A 24518-nucleotide genomic window follows, 5' to 3' on the forward strand; every position below is an offset into this window, starting at 1 on the left:
ATCGTGACGTAGGTATGTGGGGGCGTGTTAGAACGAGCCGTTTTAGGTAGGCGTGGCTGACTCTTAACTTTTATAAAGAATATCTCTTTGGATTTGAGACTTTAGTCTTTGCAACTTTACAGATCTTCTTTATGCACCAAGAGCTTGTAACACTCCAAAGAGAAAGGAAAAATTATCATATAACCCGTTTAATGATCTTATATTTTGGTAATTATATTCCCCAACCCACCAATTCTTCTGCCTCAAAAGTGCCAAAAGAATCGTTATGGAACCAGAATCAGAACCGGAACTCCATTTCTTTCTTTGTTCCCATCCTTGTTCTTTTTTGTTTTATTTAGGATCTATTTTGGTTTCAGCAGCAATTTACACGGTCTGTAAAAACCAGTACAACAACACTCTGGCAATAATTTTTTTTTCGTCGTCACACTGAAAGTGAAAGTGCTTCACAATGTGACAAATGTACAGCAATATTTGTAGTGGAATATACAATTATGTGAATCAAGATTTTGGACCAAAAACATGTCATAACATGAATGTGATTATATTATCAGATAATAACTGTGTGTGTGTCTTGTGAAGGTTCCCGTGCAGTCGTGGTTTGATGACATGAATGACACAGAGCTCCTGGACCTGCTGCCTTTCTTTGAGGGACTGAGCAAAGAGGAGGACGTGTACGGGGTGCTGCAGAACCTGAGGGGCAGGTAGCAGGCTGAGGGGCCAGTGTGAGTCCCCCCGCCCCGCTCCGCTCCCAGCACCTCTCTCCTCTCTCCTCCAGCCTGCAGTCCTCACCTCACCCATACCACCAGGACACGCACACCGGGACATAAACAGACTCTGAACATTTAATGGACACTCAAATATTTCTCTTTTGAAAAGTGCTTATGATAAACCAAAAATTCAACTTCTTTTTCTTTCCCTTTTTTGAAATGAAATATCCAAGTCATAACCGTTCTCTGAGGTGTTGCTATGCAGGTAGAAATCAGTAGGGTTAAAGGACTGTGGGGTTTCCTCTCCGACCCAACAAAGTGCCTTTTTTGAATGTCATTTTTATGGGGGAAATGAACATTTTGTACACAAGAACCTAATCTTTACAAGAATTATATGCTTTAAAACGGAGGCAGGTCAGACTCTTTTTATAAAAGCACTCTTAAAGAGGCCAGAGATTTTTAATTATGTAAAGCTGGGTACACGTCTCCATCTTCTGTTCCTTCTCGTGCTCCTTTTGTTTTCGATTTTGCTTTAGCTTGTGCCATTATATAGACCGAGACTATTATCTAGACTTGTATACGTTTAGTTTGTTTTCTAAGAGCAAACGAATGCATTTGCACTTGTTAGGTTACTTGTCTCATATACAGCAGCCTCTTTTGCCAACTAACCCCTTAAATCGTGCCAATCGCTAATATTTGTCTCACAATCTGATGCTGAAGTACGTTTCGTTTTCAGCGAACAGGCCCGACGCTAATATTGGTGCTGGAGACAAATGTTTGGACATTTCAAAAACAGAGAATTTTAGCCACTAGTCTTTTTTTTGGAACTTTACGTTGATCTGAATGCCTTTGGTGAAGTAGCGTAGACACTGCAGTTGTTCCCCCGCTAATCGTTTTTAAAGGGGAAGTGTCCTTTATGGAAACCAGGATGCACAATTGCAAATGTATCCCTTTTATCGTCTTTAATTCTTTTCTTTTTGAGTCGTGAGTTCTTGAGAATTGGTACAGGTCCATCGTCTTTATATTTAAACCATATATAAACCATACCCTGCTGCTGCTACCACTGTATACTACACTACAAAAGACCTCCCTGTAGGGTACCACCAGTACCAGCCCAGGGACTAGAACGCTGTGCAGCTTGTGACAGAGCAGAACAGACACAGTAGGGCCTTAAACGGTTTGCTCTTGTCCTCTTGCAGAGCTAAACGAAGCCCTTTTGTCCCAGTGGGGGTTTGAAAGTGTTTGGCGCAAGCTGTGCAGACTCTCCATCACCGCCTAAGTGCCTAAGACGAGAGGAGCAGTGGCGGGATGTCCCGATCCGCTGCTGAACAGGCAATAACCTCTCTCTCTCTCTCTCTCTCTCTGCCCAGAGTCCGCCACGTCACAGTTCGGTCACTACATGTTGTCCTCTTTTTTTTTTTTTTTTTTTTTTTTTTTTCTTCTTCTTTTCTTCTCCCTCAGTCTTTCATCGTCTACCTCTCTCTATCTCTCTTCATCCTGTTCTGCGGCAGGCGACGGAGAGCGATTCATTCTCACGTTTATGGTCTTCTGTCAGTATTTGAGATGTATGCTTATGTTAGCCCGCGCTTGTTGACGTGCTGTACAGCCTCTCTTCAGTCGTCGGCGTCGATCTTCCAGACTGCCGGGATATCTGGCTTGCTAGTATGTTTGATTTCTAGCTTTTGTTTCGAATTGTCAAACAATACTTTTCACATTTGCATATTTCACCTTTTTCTTTGAACACCATAGAGTCCTAGTGATCTGGCAGCGTTAAAACACTATTGGTTTTGCTCAGTTGTTGTTTGCTTCTGTTTTTCACAACTAAACTGTCAGGTGCTGTTTTTAAAACACTTTGGTTTTTGTGTTGTCACTTAAATATCTCAAGTCGGCACATTCAATTACATTATGCCTTATGTTCTTTATCGAATTATAATTTTTTTTAGTAAGCCATACAGACACTTTAAATGGTCCACAGATTGACTCGGGGGGGTTTGAAATCAGTTCGGAGAGGCTGTGCAGTGCTGATGTTTGGAGTATATTTCAAGCTGAATTGATTCATGGTTGTCGTAAGTTTTCTTCTGGACTCTGTTATATTAAAGCACCTTTTTAAAAAACAGCACAATGACTTTTATTGGACTTATTTTATATTGCATGTGCTTGAAGTTCAGTATCTCAGGTGTTACTATTTCTCCAAAGCACGTCAGCTCTTGCAAGGTTTCCGGACTCTGTTATATTAAAGCACCTTTTTAAAAAACAGCACAATGACTTTTATTGGACTTATTTTATATTGCATGTGCTTGAAGTTCAGTATCTCAGGTGTTACTATTTCTCCAAAGCACGTCAGCTCTTGCAAGGTGTTTTGGCATATCTTAAATTGTTGGTTGAGAGATTTTACACTAGCTTTAGTTTGTTTACAGAATCAGCAGTCGGGTAATTTGGTTTTATGATTATAAACATGATTTAATTTAAAACCTGAATTTTGAATGTCTCGAGTATGTGGTTCATCCCTTGAAAGCTATATAAATTCTACAAATTTGTGTAAATCCTGATGATCCTGTTCTCCAGCATGATTTGAGATTATCCAAAGAACAAACTGTCCATACAAAGGAATCACATGATCAACTTACTGATTTGTGACCTACAAATAGTGCAGAATCTTAATATCTCGCTTTATCATATCATGTTTTAAAAAGTTTCAGACTGTTGAGCATAATATGAAGTGATACTCTTTCAAATATATGCTAATGTCATCCAATTCTCAAATTCTCTGTTGTTAAATCGGAAGTTCTGTGATGTTACCAAAGTAATGCAGTTTTTCTTCTGCTTTCACGTGGACTGGATGTCTACACTAGTAGAGCTCACGTGTACGGTCTTGCAGATGTGAATCCAAGTGTCTAAACTGCCAAATATGGCATTATCCCACAAGCTCATTAAACTTTCTTCATGCCTCTTTTCTCTGGTATAAGCCATTACAGAATAAAAAACTTAAAACCTACAGTTCTGAATAACTTACATTTATTTCACCTTTACATGACTGTATACAGTTGGCAATGTGTTTTATCAAAATCACTGATTTTATGAGTATCATGGCATTTTAAGTACCTCATTTAATAATGACATACATCGGATGTGGTATGTAACTACATAAGACAAAGATACAATATCTAATGCAGGCTTAAAAACATGTATCTAGAGATACTACCCAGAGGATGGAGTGGTTCCGTTTATCTGTAATTCCACCATCAAATGATTCCTCTGCTAAAATCTGAATATCTAAAAACAGTACTCAGTTTAACTAATACTAAACGTTGACACTCAATGTTAAGTAATCTATTTGGCATACTAAAATGTATAAATGTATTTTACAAATTGTAAAAAGTACAAAAAAAGTTATTGATATGCGAGACCATCATATCACAACTTCTGAAAAGTTGCTCTATTCCCACAATTTCTCATTTACCCATTAGAATCACTCAAGCTGCCTCATGTTTTGCCGACCCTTCCACATATCCACATATGATCATCTCAGATACAGTATAAAACCTGCGCCATCATGTGTTATTCAGCATCCACAACCATGATGTGAACAAAAAGTCCAGCGGAGGAAAGGTGGTCTCCATTCTTAGTGAGCAGTGGCACATGGTGATATCCTGTGGCATAACAAACAAACTATTGATTGCCTGCTTATGTGGTTATAGTAATATTTATCATGCATACTTAAGACAGCAATGGCAATTCACAAAAACAAAGAGATGAGCATGTATTTTAACACACTAACCTTTCTTTAGGCTGTTGAAGGGAAGAGTGTACTGGCCAATAAATTCATTGTTCGAACTGGAGTCGTAGTCCTCAATCGAAAAGCGCACAAGGGCTAGATCTGGCACACGCACATCAAACTGGAAGTTCTCATTCCACATGGGGTTGAAGCCTTGAGAAACAACAGAGCGATTAAGCACCATCTCGATCCTGAGGAGTCCTGACTCAGCACATTTAGAGAGTTATTATACCGTTATTCTCAATGTACTGTGTTTCCACCATCGTGGTATCGGCCGGCACACCGTAGACCTGCACTTTCACGACAGGATCAACAATGGAGGACTTCCTTTCGCTCACTTTGGGTAACTGCTGGGCTGAGATCACCTATTAGACAAACAGAAACAGTGCACATGTAACACGCAGCATTGTAACGAAGATATGCAACTACAGATCCATTACCATCACATGAAGAGTCTTGTTCTTTAACCACGGTCCATCGGGAAGAGTGATGGGGTCAAATTTAGTGTCTCGGTCTCGTAGGTAAGAAGGCTTGAGGTTGTAACCACTCTGTCCGTTCTGGAGGAAGAGCCCCCGATTCAGATCCATCTCTGGGCAGGCCGTCTGGAAATTAAGGGCCACTGGAGAAAAGGGAGATCAAATGGATTGTTACAATCAGGTTCGGAGAAACATTTTAAGCTTTAAAAAAGCCTATGAGTTTAGCACTGTGACATTAACATCAACTCTAACTAGATTTGAAAATGCACATGTCTTAGTGTCAGTTGTATGGTGGGTATAAAATTAATGTCTTCTTTACCTATCTGACAGCCTGCGTTCCACAGAGGCACGGGGTTGTAGTTTGAGGAGTCCGTTCTCAGTCCCGCTGGGTAAATCCGGCTGAGTTTGTCTATATTGTGATGGATATAATCGTTCGCTGTGACAGAAAAATAAAGTTAGCTGAGGAATGTGTTTGGATAGTTGACAAATAGACATATAGGCAGAAAAGTTTTTGAAAGGCAGATGATTTTAGGTCAAAATGTACACTACTGTTCAAAAGCTCAAGGTTGGTGTGATTTATATATAAATATAATATATACATATATACACACACACGCACGCACGCAGGCTGCATTTTCTGCAAAATACAGTAAAAAAAAATAATACTGCAAAATATTATTAAAAATTAAAATATAAATTTTCTGTTTTAAAAAATGTTATGGTATTCTGTCGTTTTGCGCCTCCTCATTGTTTTCATTTGCACTTTTTGTTGCGTCTTTTGGTCGCTTGTGTTGTATTGTCTTTTTCCTTTGTCAGTTTGGTTTGCAGGGTGGAGACAAGCGGCAGGTGCGGTGGGTTACCTATGATGAGCTGACCGATTAAAGGATCGCTGTCCTCCAGCGTGGTGTGCCCCGTTTGAGCTTGACTTCTCTCCAGCACCACATTTTGAGCCTTTTTTTAAATACTTTTATCTTTTTGTTGTTTTCTTTTCTCTTCCCTTTTCGGGTTTATCTTCAGTATAAATTACTTTAATAAATGGTTATTTTGAGTTAACTTCCTTTGTGCGTGGCCTCCCCATTTATGTTACGCTGCCCTGAGCCTGCTAGTTTGTAACAATACATTTGACATTTTATTCCTGAGATGTCAAAAGCTTCTTTTTTTTAGCAGCCATTACTGCAGTCTTCAGTCAGTGTCACATGATCCCTCAAAAAAAAATGTAATATGCTAATTTGGTGCTTAAGAAACATTTCTCATTATCAACCATGTTAAAAATGCAGCTTAATATTTTTGTGAAAACTTTTGATAATAGAAAGTTCAAAAGAACAGCTATCTTTTGTAACATTATAAAGGTCTTTCCTGTCAGTTTTGATCAATTTAATGAATCTTTGCTGAATAAAATTACTAATTTAAAAACTAATCTTAAAATAAAAAATCTTAGTGACTTCAAACACTGTAGTGTACATTGTTTTAGATGCTGTAACTTTGGTGTAAATTACCATATTTTTCTTAAATTACTAAAAATAAAATTTGTATAGATTTGAAATGAGAATTATTATTTTTTTTAATAGATAATTTTACATTCATGAATAAAATGGGTCTCTCTTTTTGCTGTCCAGTAAAGTGATGAATATATGAATGGCTCTTTTCCTTGTTAGTCACCTGCTCATTTCCATATTCAAAGTTGTGTCAAAGGTCTCCCTCATGCAGAACCATCATCTGTGATGTTATGCACGTTTCTGACTGTGTATTTTGCAGCGTAATAAATCTGTGCAGCTGGACAGAGTCCAAGTCATGACACATACTCATGTGTTTAATAGCCCGTGTTGTGTCTGATCGGCATAAGTCATGACGTCACACCTGATTCCTCCGCCAGTTTCACAGCTTTTCCCTCTTTGAAGGAGGCCATCTCATAAAAGGACTGCTTGTCCTGGGAATCCTCAAATCCATGGAAGTGGACACTTTTGCAGTAGATCACGATATCAGACAGCTCCTTCGCCAACTTCAACAACTTTGTTTTCTGTTTTGGGTATATGTAATTACAAAATAATAAAAAATTTGAAATCAAAAGAAATAGACATTTTTCTTACCATGATCACATATGTTCATAAGAAAGAGAGCACAGAAATCAGCTTACACTAGACTTCTTTTCCTGGTCTTCTTCATCACCTTCATCATCTTCTTCCTCTGTTACACTTTCTTCGTCTGCTGTTTTGGACTCTGAAAACATGTCCTCAAGTTTGTCTAGTCTTTTCCCTTTGACTATGAACCGGCCTTTGAGCTCCTAAATGATACACGACACAGCAATATGTGTAAACCAGTATTTAACAACTAGTGTCACCAAAAGGAACGGCAAATACCATTTTAAAGGTCCCATGACATGCTGCTTTTTGGATGCTTTTATATCAACTTACAGTTGTCTATGAAAAAATAAAATTCTTAGATCTCAGCTTAACAGTGCAGAATACTATCAAATATTGGTATTCCTACACAAACTGAAGAGCATATGTTTTTTTAACACAGTAGTTTTAGGAAGCTTTTGCTGTAACTGATGTAACCCTGAGAACAGCAGCGTTTGTATTGTTGACGGTGACAGTGATCAGGACAGGCCACACCTTGACTGAGGGGAATGGAAAACAACGTTATGTAAGCTATGATAATCATCTGCTGCCCTGCAGGCAAAGCACCAGTCGTCATAGTAACCCAAAGCAGAGTCTTTCAAAGCAGGTCACCACAAAACCATGATGGACCGACGTGATCGCATAACTCCGCATTTGCCATTTCCTCATTTCGAAGTACGCGAGCATAATTGATGTGCTGAAGGTGTCAGTCTAGTGTTTCTGAAGAGTTGACATTTGTAATTTTGTGAAAACAACAAGAGTTTGAGATGCAGCGACGATTTCAAATAGAGAGCAGCTGTATGAATTCCACACATTCCACAGAATTCCATCCTGAAAGCATCTCCTGTTCAGACAGGCTGGAAAACTCTCTTGGGTCTGACATCTAAAGCCACAGCTACTGGATTAAATCAACTACTTTGATCTTTTAAACTCATTTCAACAGATTTTAAGTAAATATTCAATTTGTATAAATGGCATATACTCCTGTGCACATTTAAACCAAATAAAGCATGCCTAGAACCCTTCTAAACTGGTCAAACAAGGCATTCTGTGGTCAAATATGTTTAAATTCCAACCACTAAATCGTAGGAACATGTGACATATTGGTACCATATCGGTTATCTATCTGTATGAAGAGACACTGGATCTTCAGTTCCAGGTATTGTTGGTTGGTTGGTTGCATTTAAAGGGATAGTTCACCAAAAAAATTAAAATTCTATCATTAATTACCCTCACGTCGCTCACAACTCGTAACACCTTCGTTCATCTTCTGAACACAAATGAACACAAGATCTTTTTGATGAAATCCGAGAGCTTTCTGATCCTGCATAGACAGCAAGGGAACTACCACGTTCAAGGCCCAGCAAGGTAGTAAGGACATTGTTAAAATAGTCCATGTGACATCAGTGGTTCAACCGTAATTTTATGGAGCTATGAGAATACTTTTTGTGTGTGGTGCTGCTGACGCAGGAGCTGTCATATTTGTTTACAATCAGAGGAGTGCACACACATGCGTCGTGGTACTCTAGTGAACACGTGTCAAAGACTGACACGGAAGAGAAGAAATTGTTAAAGTAATTATTTTTGTTTTCCTTGCGCACAAAAAGTATTCTCGTAGCTTCAGAAAATTTCAGTTGAACCACTGATGTCACACTATTTTAACAATGTCCTTTACTACCTTTCTGAGCCTTGAATGTGCTAGTTGTGTTGCTGTCTATGCAGGGTCAGAAAGCTCTCGGATTCCATCAAAAATATCTTAATTTGTGTTCAGAAGATGAACAAAGGTGTTACTGGTTTGGAACGACATGAGGGCGAGTAATTAATGACAGATTTTTCATTTTTGGGTGTACTATCCCTTTAAATGTATTGCCATATCAGCTTCATTGGCTTTTACATGGCAGATAAAAATTTAATATTCAACAACATAATATCATAAATATAAAAAACTACTCAGACAAAAAGACAAGATTAAGCACAATTTCTATAAAATATTCTTTAAATGCACTTGTGATAAAAATGGTAAAAGTTTTTCTGGGTTCATAAATAAGTCCTTAAAAAAAATAACTAATTTTGGCTTATTGCATCGGCCAGAATGTTAAAGGTCCCATAGTGTACACCTTTCTGGAGTTTTATTTTAGGTTTTGATGTCCTTAAGAATATATATTTGTGGTATAAGTACCAAAAACCATCTCAATATATTTTTACAGCTCCTCTCTCAGGAGCTCTGCTGAGAACCAGGCTGTGTGCATTTTACTGTGGACTGACTGTTTTGAAACTTTTATATTAGTAGTTAAATAGCCCCTAGACCTCAGTAATCGTGAAAAAAGCCAGGAAATTTCAGTTTTGACAATATGGGACCTTTAATATCATTGCATCCCAACTAAATATTTTGATCATCTTTCCTGGTGACCAATCTCTAACAATGTCTCTTTCCATTCCACCATTGCCTCTTTTTTCTTACATCATTTTGTTTGTTTGCTTGTTTGTTTGTGTTTCACGCCATGCCAGCTTCTGTGGCTATTTTCTTAAAACAAATTATATTAGGTTTTTAAAATGTATTTTTGCTAAAAACTCAAACTGTATCTGGCTTAACTCTGTTAAAAATCTCTTCAAAAGAGTTAACTGAATAAAAAAAAAATTATCACGGTTAAAACCAGCACAATATAATAAAACATGTTTCAGAGATAAAGGGGTTTGGCAGAGAGAACATGTTGGAGGATCTTCTCCAAGTATTAAAAGCTTGTGTGTCATCCAGGAATGACCTATTCTACAGCGGGTATAAACAATCTGGTTCTTCTTACATGATAAAAATAATTTCAACTTTATAATTCATGCCCATGTAATTTCTTATTTACAATTGGGTGTGTAATTAGAAGGATAGCATACAATCAGTTCGTCATTATTACAAAACAAACCTTCTCTGCTCGACTCGGCTTCCCGAGCACCCTGTCAGGTTTATTTTGTATTTTATAATAACCAGATTAACTTACGGTATGCCTTACATAGTCTTGCAACTGAATATGCATGTATAACATGGCTTAGCGGATTACTGAACATTAACATCTTGCAATCACTAACCTCTGGGGAAGGGAGGCATGTGGGCATCTGATCTCCGAGGGGTTTGGTGATCAGAGCGCTACCCAGGATGGAAATCAAGTGCTGAGCCATGATCTTCTGCTGCTCCACACTGCAGTGGTTCTCCAAAGACAGGATCAAAGGATACTCGGACGTCTGGTAAAAGGGAAAAAACACATCAGGGGTCTCCAACCTTTTTTACACCACGGACCAGTTACGGTTTGAAAAAAATCTTGCAGGACCGGGGGAGATGGGGTCTTTAATACAGGTCTATTCATTTATACTGTTATCAGCACATGTTGAAGTAGATTCGTCTCTTGTCGTCTCTGAGAGAATATGCGCTGTTAATGCAGCGTTAGAAAACTCAGTCAGTTTTTTACTTTCAATTTCAGTATAGTGACTGAAGTTAAGACGTTCACCGGCATAACTATTGCGCAAAGTTTGCACGTTGCTTGTGTGATATCCACTGGCTCGCCTTCATGGTTTAAAACAGAAATATTTCCAGTATTGCGACGTAACCGCAAACCCCCATGCGTATGTATCTTAAACGCAGGGAGACATGAAAGAGGAATCAACTCGGTATGCCGCGCCGTCTGAAACATGTCTCTATGCTTGTGCGCGCTTCGGGTGTGTACGAGAACAGCGCGTAAGTAACGAATTGAGTTCTGTTTCGTTTCTTCTTCTTGTGGTTTTAAATAGCTTGAACGTGTAAATTGGCAAATTAATCTGCGAATCACATGCCGAACGGTGGGGTCTGGACCTGGTCCGTATATCACGGATCAACTGCGATCCATTTAAGCCCTAATAGCCTAGACAGATCAGAGCAATCTTTTATTTACTAATTTAACATGAAATCGTCAAATTGCTACTCGATATCAATCGCATATAACAAAAATACAGAATAATTAGAACAATCATTTATGCACAATAAATAACAGAGCGTCATATCTATACACATTTTCCCCAGAACGTTCTCGCGACCCGGTAGGAATTAGGGCTGCCACTAACGACCTTTTTTCCCTCTCGATTAATCTATCGACTAATTTATCGATTAATCTAAACGATTAATTTCCCGCACAAAAAATCAACAATTTTAAATAACATTTTATTAAACTTGCAACTTTGCCATTCAGAAAAGTGTAGTGTACCGTAAAAAAGTATAAATGTAAACAAGCCACTGACGAAATGTAAAACTAAAAGAGTAAAAATGTAAACAAACCTAATAAAAATGAAATAAAAAGAAAATAATTACAAAAGTCTGAGAAAGTCAGCATGTTCTTAATGTCAATACATCCACATGTTCTGGGCTTCTGTTCATTACAGCTGTGAGTGAAACTATAAAGGGGAAAAAACATGTTTCAATTAACCCCACTAGATGGGTTTTCACATTAAATAAATGCAATGTTTAAAGTCCACTAGAATCAAGTATTAAAATTGTATTATTAAAAGTTATTATTATTAAAAATTTTAAGTATTAAAAGTACTCTTAGAAATGTGTAAACAACAGATTTAAACAGACATCTCCAGCATGATGAAAAAAATGAACAGAGGACTTCAGTAGTGAAACTCCAAATGAAATCCAAATTTCTATGAAATCTTTTTTTAAGGCAAAAGTAAAGTGCAACATAGAGTGCAAGAAGCAAGTGGAAATGCTATAGCCACTGTAATTAAAAGAATATGTGGACATCAAAACGTGTAAACTCTTTGTTTTTAAAAAAAAAGTGTGAGGGTTTGAGCTTTTATTTTGAAACCGTGAGATAATGATGTATTCTCCTGTGTTTGCGTGGATTTATAAATTATTTACCTTACAAATCTGATGAAATGGCGCACGTTACGTTCCCAGATGAACGTTATAATAAACCCAAACTCACAACAACATGCAGAGATGGAGTTTGAGCCGCTTCACACACATGTAAATGATAACAGTTCCTGTGGAACAGCATTTACTGTGAACGGAGCCGCTGTGAGACACACGTACATAACCTACACGCCTATAACTGCATCACATATAATTATTTAATTAAATCGTAGCGTTTGTGAATTCACAGTTATGCTTAATTATAATTTTTAAGTGGGCTTAATATATCATGAGGCCTTGGAAAACCGTCTAATAATGTGTTTTATGGATTCTCGCCCGTGAAATGCGCCACTACCGGTATTTTGCCCGTTAGTCGACGCAGACAAAATGACGTAAAGGATTTTTAAAAATCGAATAGTCGAATAGAATCGACAAATCGCGGCAGCCCTAGTAGGAATTCTTCCACGGCCCGGTAGTGGGTCGCGATCCGGTGGTTGGGGACCTCTGCTCTACAAGTCCCAAAACAAACATTATCCGTCACTATATGTGACCCTGGACCACAAAACTTTTTTTAATTTTTATTTTATGCCAAAAATCATTAGGATATTAAGTAAAGATCATGTTCCATGAAGATATTTTGCAAATTTCCTACCGTAAATATATCAAAACTTAATTTTTGATTATTAATATGCATTGCTAAGGACTTCAGTTGGACAACTTTAAAGGCGATTTTCTCAATATTTAGATTTTTTAGCTCCCTCAGATTCCAGATTTTCAAATAATTGTATCTCGGCCAAACATTGTCCTATCCTAACATTTTGCACCCTCAGATTCCAGATATTCAAATAGTTGTATCTCGACCACATATTGTCCTATTCTAACAAACCATACATCAGTGGAAAGCTTATTTATTCAGTTTTCAGATGATGTATAAATCTCAATTTTGAAAAATTGACACTTAAGACTGGTTTTGTGGTCCAAGGTCACATATTATCTCTGTGAAATGACAGCTGTTTGCATTCATTGTTATAAATATTTTTTACCTTGAAGGCATTTTCTTGAATGGCTTTGATCACATCTTTGAAGAGGACCTTTGAGGTGAGAGTGTATCCATGGTAAATGACCGGCTCTCCATCTGATCCATCCCAGCAGTCCAACTCCACACAACGGCAGCCCTTCAGAAGTGCTCTATGGAGGGACAATACAACTTGGTACTCCAAAAATAAGCCATGCTTTAAGAAAGGTAAATTAATTGAGATACTTTCATTATGAAGCCTGTATCTAATTATCTAATAATCTAATAGTATCTAATAATGCATTTCATCTTTAAACTATTTCATTAAAATGCAAACAAAAGGTGAATGATTGATATGATTACTTTATGTATGCCTCAGTGCTGCTGGGTCCTTTGAGCTGGTCCTCCAGCAGGTATGTGTTGTGAGAGGAGGAGATGAAGTAATGGTTGAGAGGCTGGTTCATGTCCTGGTAAACATTTTCATGAGCCAGGTTAGAGATCAGCCCCTCCGGCTGGTGCAAGTACATTAGGAAGCCATCCTTTGTCATTTGCTGTTTGGCTTTGGCTACAAAAAGTGCAAAACACAGACATGCAATTACAAATACATTGTAGTTACACTTGCATTTTTTTCTCCCCGAGACTGAAACTAAATACATTTACTTACACTATCGCTCAAAAGTTTGTGGTTGGCAAGATTTTTTGTATGTAAAAATTTAATTTATTCCTGTGGTGGCAAAGTCATTACTCCAGTCTTCAGTGTCACATGATCCTTCAGAAATCATTCTAATATACTGACTTGCTGCTCAAAAAACATTTATTTTTCTTATTATTAATATTGATTATAAACTTAATTGCTTAATATTTTTGTGGAAATCACAATACATTTTTTAAAGATTCTTTAATGAATATAAAAAGAACAGGATTTATTTTAAATAAAAATATTTTGTAACTAGTGCTGTCAAACGATTCATCGCGATTAATCACATCCAAAAATACGTTTTTGTGTACATAATATATGTGTGTGTACTGTGTATATTTATTATGTATATATAGATGCATTTACACAGCATATATTTTGGAAATATTTACATGCATATACATTTATATTCTTATATTTTATATTATATATAAATATATTAAATATATAAACAACATATTTTTCTTAAATATATACATGCATGTGTTTGTATTTACATATACATAAATATACACAGCACACACACATATATTATGTAAATAAAAACTTTGATTAATCGTGATTTTATTAATTGAATGCATCGTTGCTGAATAAGTCATTTCTTAAAAACAAACAAAAAAAAATTACTGACCCCAAACTTTTGAATAGTAGTGTATAGCAGATGTTTTTTATCCATAGCAACTTATAAATAAGAGTAACTCAAGCAGGAGGCATTACCATTTTCATCAAGTTCATATTTCTCAATAAGCTGAAGGGCATCATTCTGAGACACGTCTTCTTTCTGTTCATGCAACAGGAAGTTGAGCAGGTCAGCGGCGCTCATGAGACCATCTGTCTTTGCATACTCTTCATAGATGACATCAATCTCCTCTCTTTGTGTCAGGATTTCATAGAAATGCTCAATCTCCTTGCCCTCCAGGAATCCACACTTTGATTTGTCACATTTCTGAAAGAGAGGAAACAAGAGGCTTTTCTAGTCAAGTTATTTCTTGTGTGGGTAATACTTTACAATAAGGTTCAATTTGTTGTTAACATGAACTTATACTTCTAAAGCATTTAATAATCTTAGCTCATGTTCATTTCAACATTTACTAATATATTATTAAAATCAAAAGTATCTCTTAAAGGGTTAGTTCACCCAAAAATGAAAATTCTGTCATTAATTACTCACCCTCATGTTGTTCCAAACCCGTAAGACGTTCGTTCATCTTCGGAACACAAATTAAGATATTTTTGATGGCGGAAGATGGTAACACGGGGAGAAGAATTGTTGAATAAATTGTTATTATTGTTTTCTTTGCGCACAAAAAATATTCTCGTATCTTCGTAAAATTACGGTTGAACCACTGATGTCACATGGACTATTTTACCGATGTCCTTGCTACGTTTCTGGACCTGGGAACATTGCAGTTGCGTTGCTGTCTACGGAGGGTCAGAGAGCTCTCAGATTTCATCAAAAATATCTTAATTTGTGTTCCTAAAATGAACGAACGTCTTACGGGTTTGGAACGAAATGAGGGTGAGTAATTAATGACAGAATTTTCATTTTGGGTGAATCATCCCTTTAATAATATTTAATGGACCTGAGCTAACACAAACTAACAATGAACATTTGTATTTTTATTAACCAAACACTAAAAATGTTAAATAAATACTGTATAAAATTTATTGCTTATTGTTAGTTAAAGGGGTCATATGATGCTGCTAAAAAGAACATTATTTTGTGTATTTGGTGTAATGAAATGTGTTTATGCGGTTTAAAGTAAAAAAAACACATTATTTTCCACATACGCCGGTTTCACACCACACGCGTAAGCAGAGCGTGTTTTTTTCGGCGCCCATGTTAACAGATTAGAGCATTCACACCGCACGCAGAGGCGGCACGGCAGCGCGTAGCAAGAGCAAAGCAGAAGCGGCAGTGCCACGATCTTTTCGGCGCCGAGTCTATTTTTGCTGCACCGCTTACGCTGAATTAAAGCCACAGTGCATTTTTCTTGATCAAAATTGACCTGATTAACATGAAAAATGCGGCACGGCAGCGCGTAGCAGGAGCAGGCAGCGCCGCGATCATTTCGGCGCCGAGTCTATTTTTGCTGCACTGCTTACGCTGGATTAAAAACACAGTGCAATGTTCTGGATCAAAACTGACCTGATTAACATGACAAATAACAATTTCACCGTAAAATCATGTAAGTGAGGTGTTTCGTGTTTCACAATCACGGGGCAAAAGGCACACAGTATTGATAAATACTTTAGCTAAAATAATGTTTTTTTTTGTTTGTTTGTTTTTTCATGTCTAAGTTAATACTTGTTCAAAACAATCACTTTAGCAAAGTTTGTACTAGGCTATTTTCTGCTTATTTCGATAAATATACTGTCATTAAAATGTTAATATAAAAATATATTTTAAAATACAGAAACAAAATAAAAAGTAAAGATTCTGAAAGCATTGAAGGAGATTACATAATAATTCAATATAGATTTACAGTAGTAACAACAAATTATATTTTATTATATGATATGATTAATATCATGTTTTTAAATATGATGGTTTTATTATAAACATGGGGATTATCTCTAAGGTGGACACCCAACATAATATATTATATTTACCATCTGAATCGAACCATGTCATGTCCACAAATGAAAAAGTCAGCCATCTATTAATTATCATGTTAATTATTGTGTCTTTCGCCCCAACAGCAGCAGTAGCCCCTGACTGCAGAACACAAGATCAGGGCATGGTTGGATCCACATCTAAGGGTGGAGATGGGTGGGTTTAGGGATCAGGGGGTGGAGACGGGTAGGTTTAGGTTTAGGTATATGTAACCTTCATCTCAAAATATATTCAATAATTTTAGCGATTCTCATTTGCTACTTAAATCTACAACATTTAAAAAAAAAAAAAACATTAAATATTAGAGTTGGCACAGAATCAACTACACAAAAACACATCACTGCCAAATGTTATTGCCCAAACTTCAAAAGCCTGTTTAAATTATTAAAACTACAGGCATTTATTAACTTTAAGATTACTTTTTATAATGTAAACTATATGTACAGCATGTTATATGCACGTGACAGAGAACACGGCCGCATCACAGCATGCTGCCCATATCAAAGCACATGACAGACAGTTGTCGGAGAACACCTGTAAAGCGTGACCGAATGAACGATACTCGTCTGCATTTGCAGTACAGCGGCTTCAGCTGGTCAACCCGCTCTGCATACGCGCTGCCTCTGCTCTGCTAACGCGTGCAGTATGAAACAGGCGTGAGATGCAGCACTGTGGGAACAACAATATAGATGGGCAAACTAGGTTAGACTCCTGCATAATTACAGAAATATTACCTGAAAGAGCATTTCAGCGTAGTCTTCAGACACCTCAATGTTGATGTCTCGTAGAAAGCTCTTTAGCTCTTTCTGACTGATCTTGTTATCAAAGTTTTTATCTGCTTTACGCAAACAGCTGTAGATCCAGCTGGAGAGCTCTGATGTAAGGACAATTAGAACGAGATTTGACAAGTAACGCTTGAATTGCACCTAAACGTCACAGGCGTTTGAAAAGGATACTGCTCTGTTTTCTTCTGAGGAGTGAGGTTCTTTATGTTTGAGATGACCTTCTCCAAACCGCCGACCCACTTCTTGGCTTCCTCCTCAGACCTGGCGATCAGGTCCAGGCCCTTCTGTCGGCCTTTAAACAGGATGGAGAACGCTCGACCCTCCACTGATTCCTCTGTGTATTTCCTCAAACTCTCTGTCTGCCGACCTGTTCGTACCTCGTCAATGTCCTCAACAGAGACTGGGAGAGTGACAGATACAGAAACATAATATATAACAATGTGGGTCCCTCATCCATGGCTTTCCCAACATTATCAAAAATAACACTGCAGTTTAGCAGTGTGCAAATGTAACATCTGTACTGTGAATAAAATGGTGAGCTTATATTTTGGATGATTTACATCCAAAATTTGTCATTACCTGATGTCAGTTTTTTAAATGGCAAAAATGTTGTAAATCAGTAAACTCGATTTTATTTTCCAGTAAGTATGCTTACAGTGATTTATGCTTAAAACCATTAAAAATGTTATTTATAATAAAGATATTTCCTAAAAGCAGTTTTTCCTAGTTTCTATTAGGGGTTGCTGGTAAACGCTGTATCATCATGGTAATATGCATATGGAAATTCTATGCAGAAGAGGTCTTGCATAAGAAAAAAAGCATCGGAAACTTGATTTTGGAATTTGCATACTTTGAGGGAAAATATACATACGTTTTAAACATAGCCCCAGGCTTGTATTTTACAGCACTGGTCACAAAATGACAATGTAACTTTAATGTGCTGTAGCAAAACACACAACTAGTACACAAATGGCTAATTTGGAGAAACATTTGTTTCATCAATAATAGCCCTTTTAATTAATTACATCTAAAAATGATAAACAAATCTTCTTGCCAATGCTTTAAAGCATTTAACAAGGGCAAGAGATCACTATGACATTATTATGATGTAAAGATGTAGTGATATAATCATACATTTACAATTCAGAAGATTTTGTTTTTTTAAATCTTTTATGCTGACCAAGGCTGCATTTATTTGATCAAAAATACAGTAAAAACAGCAACATTGTGATTTTTATTACAATTTAAAATGTTTTTATTTTGATATATATAATTGTGAATTTTCAGCATCATTACTCCAGTCTTCAGTGTCAAGTAATCCTTCAGAAATCATTTTAATATGCTGATTTTATGCTCTAGAAACATTTATAATTACCATCAATGTTGATCACAATTGTGCTACTAAATATTGTTGAGACTATGATATATTTCAGGACTCTTTGATGAATAGAAGTCCAAAAGAACAGCATTTATCTGAGACAGGAATATTTTGTACTACCACTTTTGATCAATTTAATGCACCCCTGCTGAATAAAAGTATTTAAAAGTATAATAATAATTTTTATAAATATATATATATATATATATCTTACAGAGCCCAAACTTCTGAAATGATGCTAAATTTCTTATAAATTTGATGAGATCATGAGATTCAGTTATTAAAATCTAAAATATGTATGTAAATAGGTGCATATACATATATATGCATATAAAAGAAAAACTAAAATATGCATATTATGTTATAAATTTTCTTTAGATTTTCACGAGATTCACCCACATTTATAAAACCTGCCCTGAGATCCAGATGAAATGATTGGTTTTTGCAGATCCCTTAGAAGGCCGCTTGCTGGTTTAAACATCTACTGAGACATTCAGCTGGTTTCTGAGGTATCTGACGGTTGTTCCTGAAGACAGACAGGCTCTGAAATCATCAAACAAACACGCTGCAGAACAGCATAGTAGATATATTCCCAAGAACCTGATAAGATTAACGATCATCTTACAGAGCCCAAACTTTTGAATGGCAATACACATCAATAATTCAATAAATCACAAGCAATGTTAATGTCTATATCAGTATTTTTGAACCACACCCAGTAAACATCAGCCTCAGTCCAACTGATTTTGTTGGCACAAACCTGATAATAGTATTCATTATAGATAAAATAACTTTAATATTAAACCAAGCAAGATCATTTCACTGTCACAGACATTAATATGTTACACTGCCTGTACAGTACATACTATATGCAACTACATTTAGTCTTTATGCATTCATTTTACCCCGTTTATGTTTAAAAATGTGGATTTGAGGAAGGAAGCGCTGTAGTAACTTCTGTGAGAGACATTTATTAACATTTATATACTGACAAACAAAACACAATATAGGTCAGTGCAGGACAAGCACACGAGCAAAGAAAGGGTTGACTGACACACCCCTGCGCACATCCTTTTTGGGACTCACATGTCTGTTTGGACTTCAAGGTCTTTTTGGATTCATGCCACATGGTCTTGCAGTCCTCCTGGAGTTTGTAGTAGCGTGTCTTTTTCCATGATCCCGAACGGACTTTCAAAAGATCTCCGCCATTCATCAGGAACTGCAGGTCCCCGTCATCCTCCAAACCTGTGGGGAGGACAAGAGCAAGACTGCTCATGTAATCATTCTTTCAAAGCTCATTCTGAAAGACAGATTTGTGGGTTATTTCCCTCAACATTCTTTTTATGAAGGCAGAACAAACAAAAAGGATTGTATTGTCGCTCTGTGGTCCAATTGAGGAAGGAACCCACCCATTCATGAGTCCAGCTGCTGAGGAAGAAAACGTGGCTTATAAACTTTTATGTAAAACACAAAAGACTGCACAAAAAGACGTGAACACACTGGCACCTGACACCAACCAGGACTTGCTTTTAGGTCAAACTGCCATAGCACAAACGAATTATTCACAAAGGCGTGGTGTGTATTTATGAGTAATTTAACACAACCATGAATCAATTAGGTGTGATGTGTTCTTGCTCTATTTACGACAATAGCAAAAGCTCCCAGCTTACACTGCATTCTAGATAGGCAAGTTAATAAAGACGATTTCCTTCGAGGTGCTTGTCAATGAACTATACACATCTTTAAATAACCAACTGAATGCCACTGTAAAGGCAAGTATGAAATGTCAAGTTCTCAGATTACACATAAGATTATTGTTTTATTCTTTGTCCTACCGAGATGTTTCATGTTGTTTCTCGCTGTTGTTTTCATCTGCGCGCGGTATAAGGACTCTTGAGATTTGGTCCGCGCTGGTTGTCTTCGTACACATTGCATATTGTGAATATTCCGCAACAAAAATCAAAACTGCTTCTGAATAAGGGAGCCACAAACATATCCCAAAGACCTGCTGTGTTGTGCTCACTCACTTGTCCCCGGATTCGGGGCGTGTACTAATCCAAAATTCATCCCTAGAATATGACTGTAGTGACACCTGATCTCATCGAGTGGCTATATTCGTTGGTGATTCGTGAATTCAAACAACACTTTAAGAATGTTTGTTCAAAGATAGATTTAATAAGTACACTTATTAAAAGTATACCTGAGTCAGAGACTACGGTTGAAAGCGCCAAGCGCGAATACTAGCCTACACAACTGCTGGTGAAATACCTGTTGGGCTTTTTTTGAGTGTCTTTCTGTGCAGAATCAATGGCGCCATCTAGTGGCTGTATTTGCCAGCAGCCACACTTGGAATCTTATGCCTTGATATGCTTGCTGTTCTATTATGATGGTAGTAATAATGATCGTTTCAGAATCATACACGGCCTTATATTTTCAGAAAAGTTGTTCATGCCTCACTTGGTGGCATTTGGCGTAGTCTATTAAACCAGTTGAGAAATATTATCTAACATATGCGTTAATAAATGGTAGACATGTGAAGAGCAGAATGTTTTTGTACTGCAATGTCAATATAAATATTGTTTATATATTTTAGATGGTGTTTAAATGTAATGGGCCAGGCTAATGATATTATTAACTAAAAATATTAAATATAATTTTTATACATTGAAAGCTGAAATTAAATACAAACCATAGATGAGAATAGCTTAAATGAAACCTTGGCATCTAAAGTTTATAATGAAATACCAAAATGAGTAAAGAGCAATAAACTAAAGTCAAATAGAAATATTTAATAAATAAGTGGCAAAAGCACATAAAATTACTAAAACCTAAACTAAAATGAAAAATGGAAATAACAAAAGCTGATTCCAAATATGAATAAATACTACAATAGTATATAAATAACACTAAAATAAAACTGATAAAGGCTATATTGATGTTTATACAAATTTTTAATTTCATTCTACATTTCAGTACCTAATTTTCACAGTAAAATTTTGTTTATTGCACAACGGCTTTCATATATCTACTTTTAAACAAAGTTCTGCCCTAACTGTCTTTTGTTGACATTGTATTATGTTTGTTTTGGATTCAGATAAGTATGTATGTACGTACATGACAGCTTTCTGTTAAAGAAAGCAAACACTTGCAGTGGTTCTATGGACTTTTACCCCCTGTAATATTAAGACAATTTGTAGTGAGTCTATCTGCTCTTACAAACCCACAGGCTGCTTCCTGCTGCCATTTCAGTGCGAGGGAGGACAGTTATATCCTATTCATATCCGTCTGGATGACAGAGATACTGGAGATTCAGGAGGTGTGTACACAACAAGCACGCAGTTATTTAGATGCCTTAGGCTTTTTAAGAACCCAAACGCAGGTCACATTTACGGTAACACCTTATCACCTTCTGGGAAAAACCCTGCACAAACTGAATATTTAAAAAATAAAATGTTTCTCTTTTTAAGAATATTTTAGTCACTTTTTTTGTAAACCGTGATCTGTTGAAAAACACCGTAAAATGAGCTGAGCCTTGGTTTAAAGAATTGAGTAAACCCATAATTTGACAGACGTTTCAGTCAGAGGAACTAAAGTAATGAAAGGGATGTTATGCGAGACAGTCAACGGAATGTTGCTCCAGGCTACTGACACCTCTCCTGTGCCCCATTCTCAATAGAAAGTCTAGTAGGTTATTATATTGCTGCAAAATTGGAGCACTGTAAGAGATTGACAAATACACCCAACACATGACAATACAAAGTTACTAAGGGTGTGGCAGCCATATTATGTCCCCTAACTCAATTTACACCACCCATTCATGCGTTTATCATACTACATCCACAGAAATAGCTGTCTGAAAAAAAAAAGTGTGATTCGCAAAAGTAGGCTATTTTCAAAATTAGTGCACAAGTTCAAATCAATATCTAATGTATAACACAATAAATAAAACTTGGTTCATCTTCAGTTTGTTTCCCCCCTCTCCGTTGTTTGAAACTTCGACCTTAAAATGAAATATTTCATAAATTAGTGCGTGAGGAATCATGTTTGGTATTGGTGAACATTCAGTTGCGCGTGGCTGAAACTCAAGAGAGCGTGCAGGTTTAGAGAACAGGTCTGAACATTCACTGCTCTCAAACCGAATTTACAGAAGATTGTTCGACTGACTTTTGTGACATTTCGGATTAATTAATTTCAGTTCCGTTTTAGTTTTCATTCAACACTTACCTTGTTTCTCAGCAATGCCGTTGGAATCCATTTCTCGTAAATACAGCACTGTTATATCCTCCTCGTACACAATCTGTCCAGTGTTCTCGACTCCAGGAGTTCACACGCAAAAAGAAACAACATAAAACGTCGCAAAGTCTCGCTGGCGCAAAACAGACGCAACTGAGCGCTGCACTTTTCCTCTAGCCTTCTCTTCACAGGTACAGATTACCTGCCAGTGGCGGCTATCGTCTCAATAAAAGGTATCTCATGATGAGCCACTCCCAATGATCGCTTCAGCATTTTATAACGGCATGCTGTGCTTTCAGTTGCCTATAGGGGTCATGATAAATTATGCTCAAACAGTACAGTAGTAAAGCAAATCCAGACTGAGATCGAATGTTTGGTTTGTTTTATTCTGGAGAAGCAGTTCTTTAACGTCCACTATACGTGCTGCACCTGTTATTAGAGCTGTAGACACTAGTCATGTCAGCTGAGAGCACTATTAGAATTAGTGCACTATTAGTGTAGTGAATCTGTCAAGCGGCACTAATAATTTATAGGTTGGAAAGCACTGTGCTAGTCATGTGAGTAACTATTTTTTTAACCTTTTTATTTTTCTGAGTCGTATAACCGATACATAGGCAGTTGTTTAAAGGGATACAAAGACAAAAACTGCATTATTGAGTGGGGTTAATTTGGATTTGGATTCAAATATACTATATTTGAAATATGAACTTTTTAAAGCTATGCTTCTTAAAAAATAATGATAATGCACATGCAAAACAGTATATACAACTCTACCTCTCATTCCATCCTGATGATCCGACGATAGCTGCTCGCATCTCAGCATGTCTAACAGACATTTTTTGTTGGATGAAGGACCATGACCTTCAACTCCACTTGGCTAAGACAGAACTGCTTGTGGTTTCAACAAACCCATCACTTTATCAAAATTTCACCATCCAGTTAGGCTCATCAACCATAACTCCTTCAAAAACAACCAGAAACCTTGGAGTTGTGATTGATGATAAGCTGAATTTCTCAGACCACATTGCTAAAACTGCCTGGTCCTGCAGATTTGCTTTATACAACATTAGAAAGATCAGGCCCTTTCTTTCAGAACATGCAACACAACACCTTGTTCAAGCTCTTGTTCTGTCCAGGCTGGACTATTGCAATGCTCTCTTGGCAGGTCTTCCAGCCACTTCTATCAAACCTCTAAAATTAATCCAAAATGCCGCTGCAAGATTAATCTTTAATGAGCCACAAAGAACGCATGTCACACCTCTGTTCATCAATTTGCACTGGCTACCAGTAGCTGCTCGCATTAAATTCAAGGCATATGCATACACTTAGTACAACTTATATACTGTATATATATATCACAGCTAAGTTAACTCAGTTGTACTAAGTGATTCTTAGTGAGTCATTTAGTACAACTTAACCTTTCAAGTTGACTTTTAAGGCAGCACAAGAAACTTACTTTCTTAAATTGAAAGAATGGGTAAGAACAAAGAGCTGTCAAAGGATGTCAGAGACAAGATTGTAGATCTGCATAAGGCTGGAATGGGCTACAAGACCATCAGCAAGAAGCTTGGTGAGAAGGAGACAACGGAGGAGCTTGTTAATGATCTTAAGGCAGTTGGGACCACAGTCACCAAGCAAAACATTGGTAACACACTACACCGCAATGGAAATCCTGAACTCCTGCAGCACCCGCAAGGCCCCCCCTGCTCAAGAAGGCGCATGTACAGGCCCGTTTAAAGTTTGCCAAAGAACATCTAAATGATTCAGAGAAGGTTGTGGTCAGATGAGACCAAAATAGAGCTCTTTGGCATTAACTTGACTCGCCGTGTTTGGAGGGAGAGGAAT

General features: G+C 37.0%; 2 protein-coding genes across 6 annotated transcripts in view; one reads left to right on the forward strand and one right to left on the reverse strand.

Moving 5' to 3' along the window:
* ctdsplb (CTD (carboxy-terminal domain, RNA polymerase II, polypeptide A) small phosphatase-like b) overlaps positions 1 to 2908 on the forward strand; it is a 23667-nt gene extending 20759 nt beyond the window's left edge. The window contains exon 9 of one of the 3 annotated variants that reach the window (XM_016530923.1): positions 580 to 688. In XM_016530923.1, the coding sequence (XP_016386409.1) occupies positions 580 to 610 (31 nt within the window). In that variant the 3' untranslated portion in view covers positions 611 to 688. Of the gene's footprint in view, positions 1 to 579 lie in introns of all 3 variants that reach the window. The other 2 variants (XM_016530920.1, XM_016530922.1) reach the window with 2 other exon arrangements.
* Positions 2909 to 3708: 800 nt separating this feature from the next.
* Positions 3709 to 22933, reverse strand: plcd1b (phospholipase C, delta 1b). 3 transcript variants are annotated; one of them, XM_016530918.1, is made up of 15 exons: positions 22665 to 22933; positions 19527 to 19685; positions 17234 to 17462; positions 17012 to 17141; positions 14378 to 14606; positions 13327 to 13528; positions 12992 to 13136; positions 10154 to 10306; positions 7093 to 7239; positions 6816 to 6975; positions 5278 to 5394; positions 4923 to 5101; positions 4715 to 4847; positions 4486 to 4635; positions 3709 to 4357 (listed from the first exon to the last, which is right to left on the reverse strand). In XM_016530918.1, the coding sequence occupies exons 1-15, from the start codon at positions 22693 to 22695 to the stop codon at positions 4266 to 4268; spliced, it is 2256 nt and encodes a 751-aa protein (XP_016386404.1). In that variant the 5' UTR covers positions 22696 to 22933; the 3' UTR covers positions 3709 to 4265. The 3 variants fall into 3 exon arrangements, with proteins under 3 accessions (XP_016386404.1, XP_016386403.1, XP_016386405.1); XM_016530917.1 differs by lacking the exon at positions 22665 to 22933 and adding an exon at positions 20276 to 20529; XM_016530919.1 differs by lacking the exon at positions 22665 to 22933 and adding an exon at positions 19850 to 19981.
* Positions 22934 to 24518: the final 1585 nt, after the last annotated feature.

This window comes from Sinocyclocheilus rhinocerous, unplaced genomic scaffold (genome assembly GCF_001515625.1).
Source record: "Sinocyclocheilus rhinocerous isolate Xijiao unplaced genomic scaffold, SAMN03320098_v1.1 scaffold541, whole genome shotgun sequence".
Classification (NCBI taxonomy): domain Eukaryota; kingdom Metazoa; phylum Chordata; class Actinopteri; order Cypriniformes; family Cyprinidae; genus Sinocyclocheilus; species Sinocyclocheilus rhinocerous.

What these genes read in the sequence shown, in the direction of transcription:
- plcd1b (XM_016530917.1), bottom strand. Translation starts at nt 20,375, where the DNA reads ATGCAATGTGTACGAAGACAACCAGCGCGGACCAAATCTCAAGAGTCC. An exon ending in ACCAGGAAAAGAAGTCTAGT is followed by an intron (nt 6,976 to 7,092) that starts GTAAGCTGATTT and finishes TACCCAAAACAG; the next exon opens with AAAACAAAGTTGTTGAAGTT. An exon ending in ACAGTACATTGAGAATAACG is followed by an intron (nt 4,636 to 4,714) that starts GTATAATAACTC and finishes TTGTTTCTCAAG; the next exon opens with GCTTCAACCCCATGTGGAAT.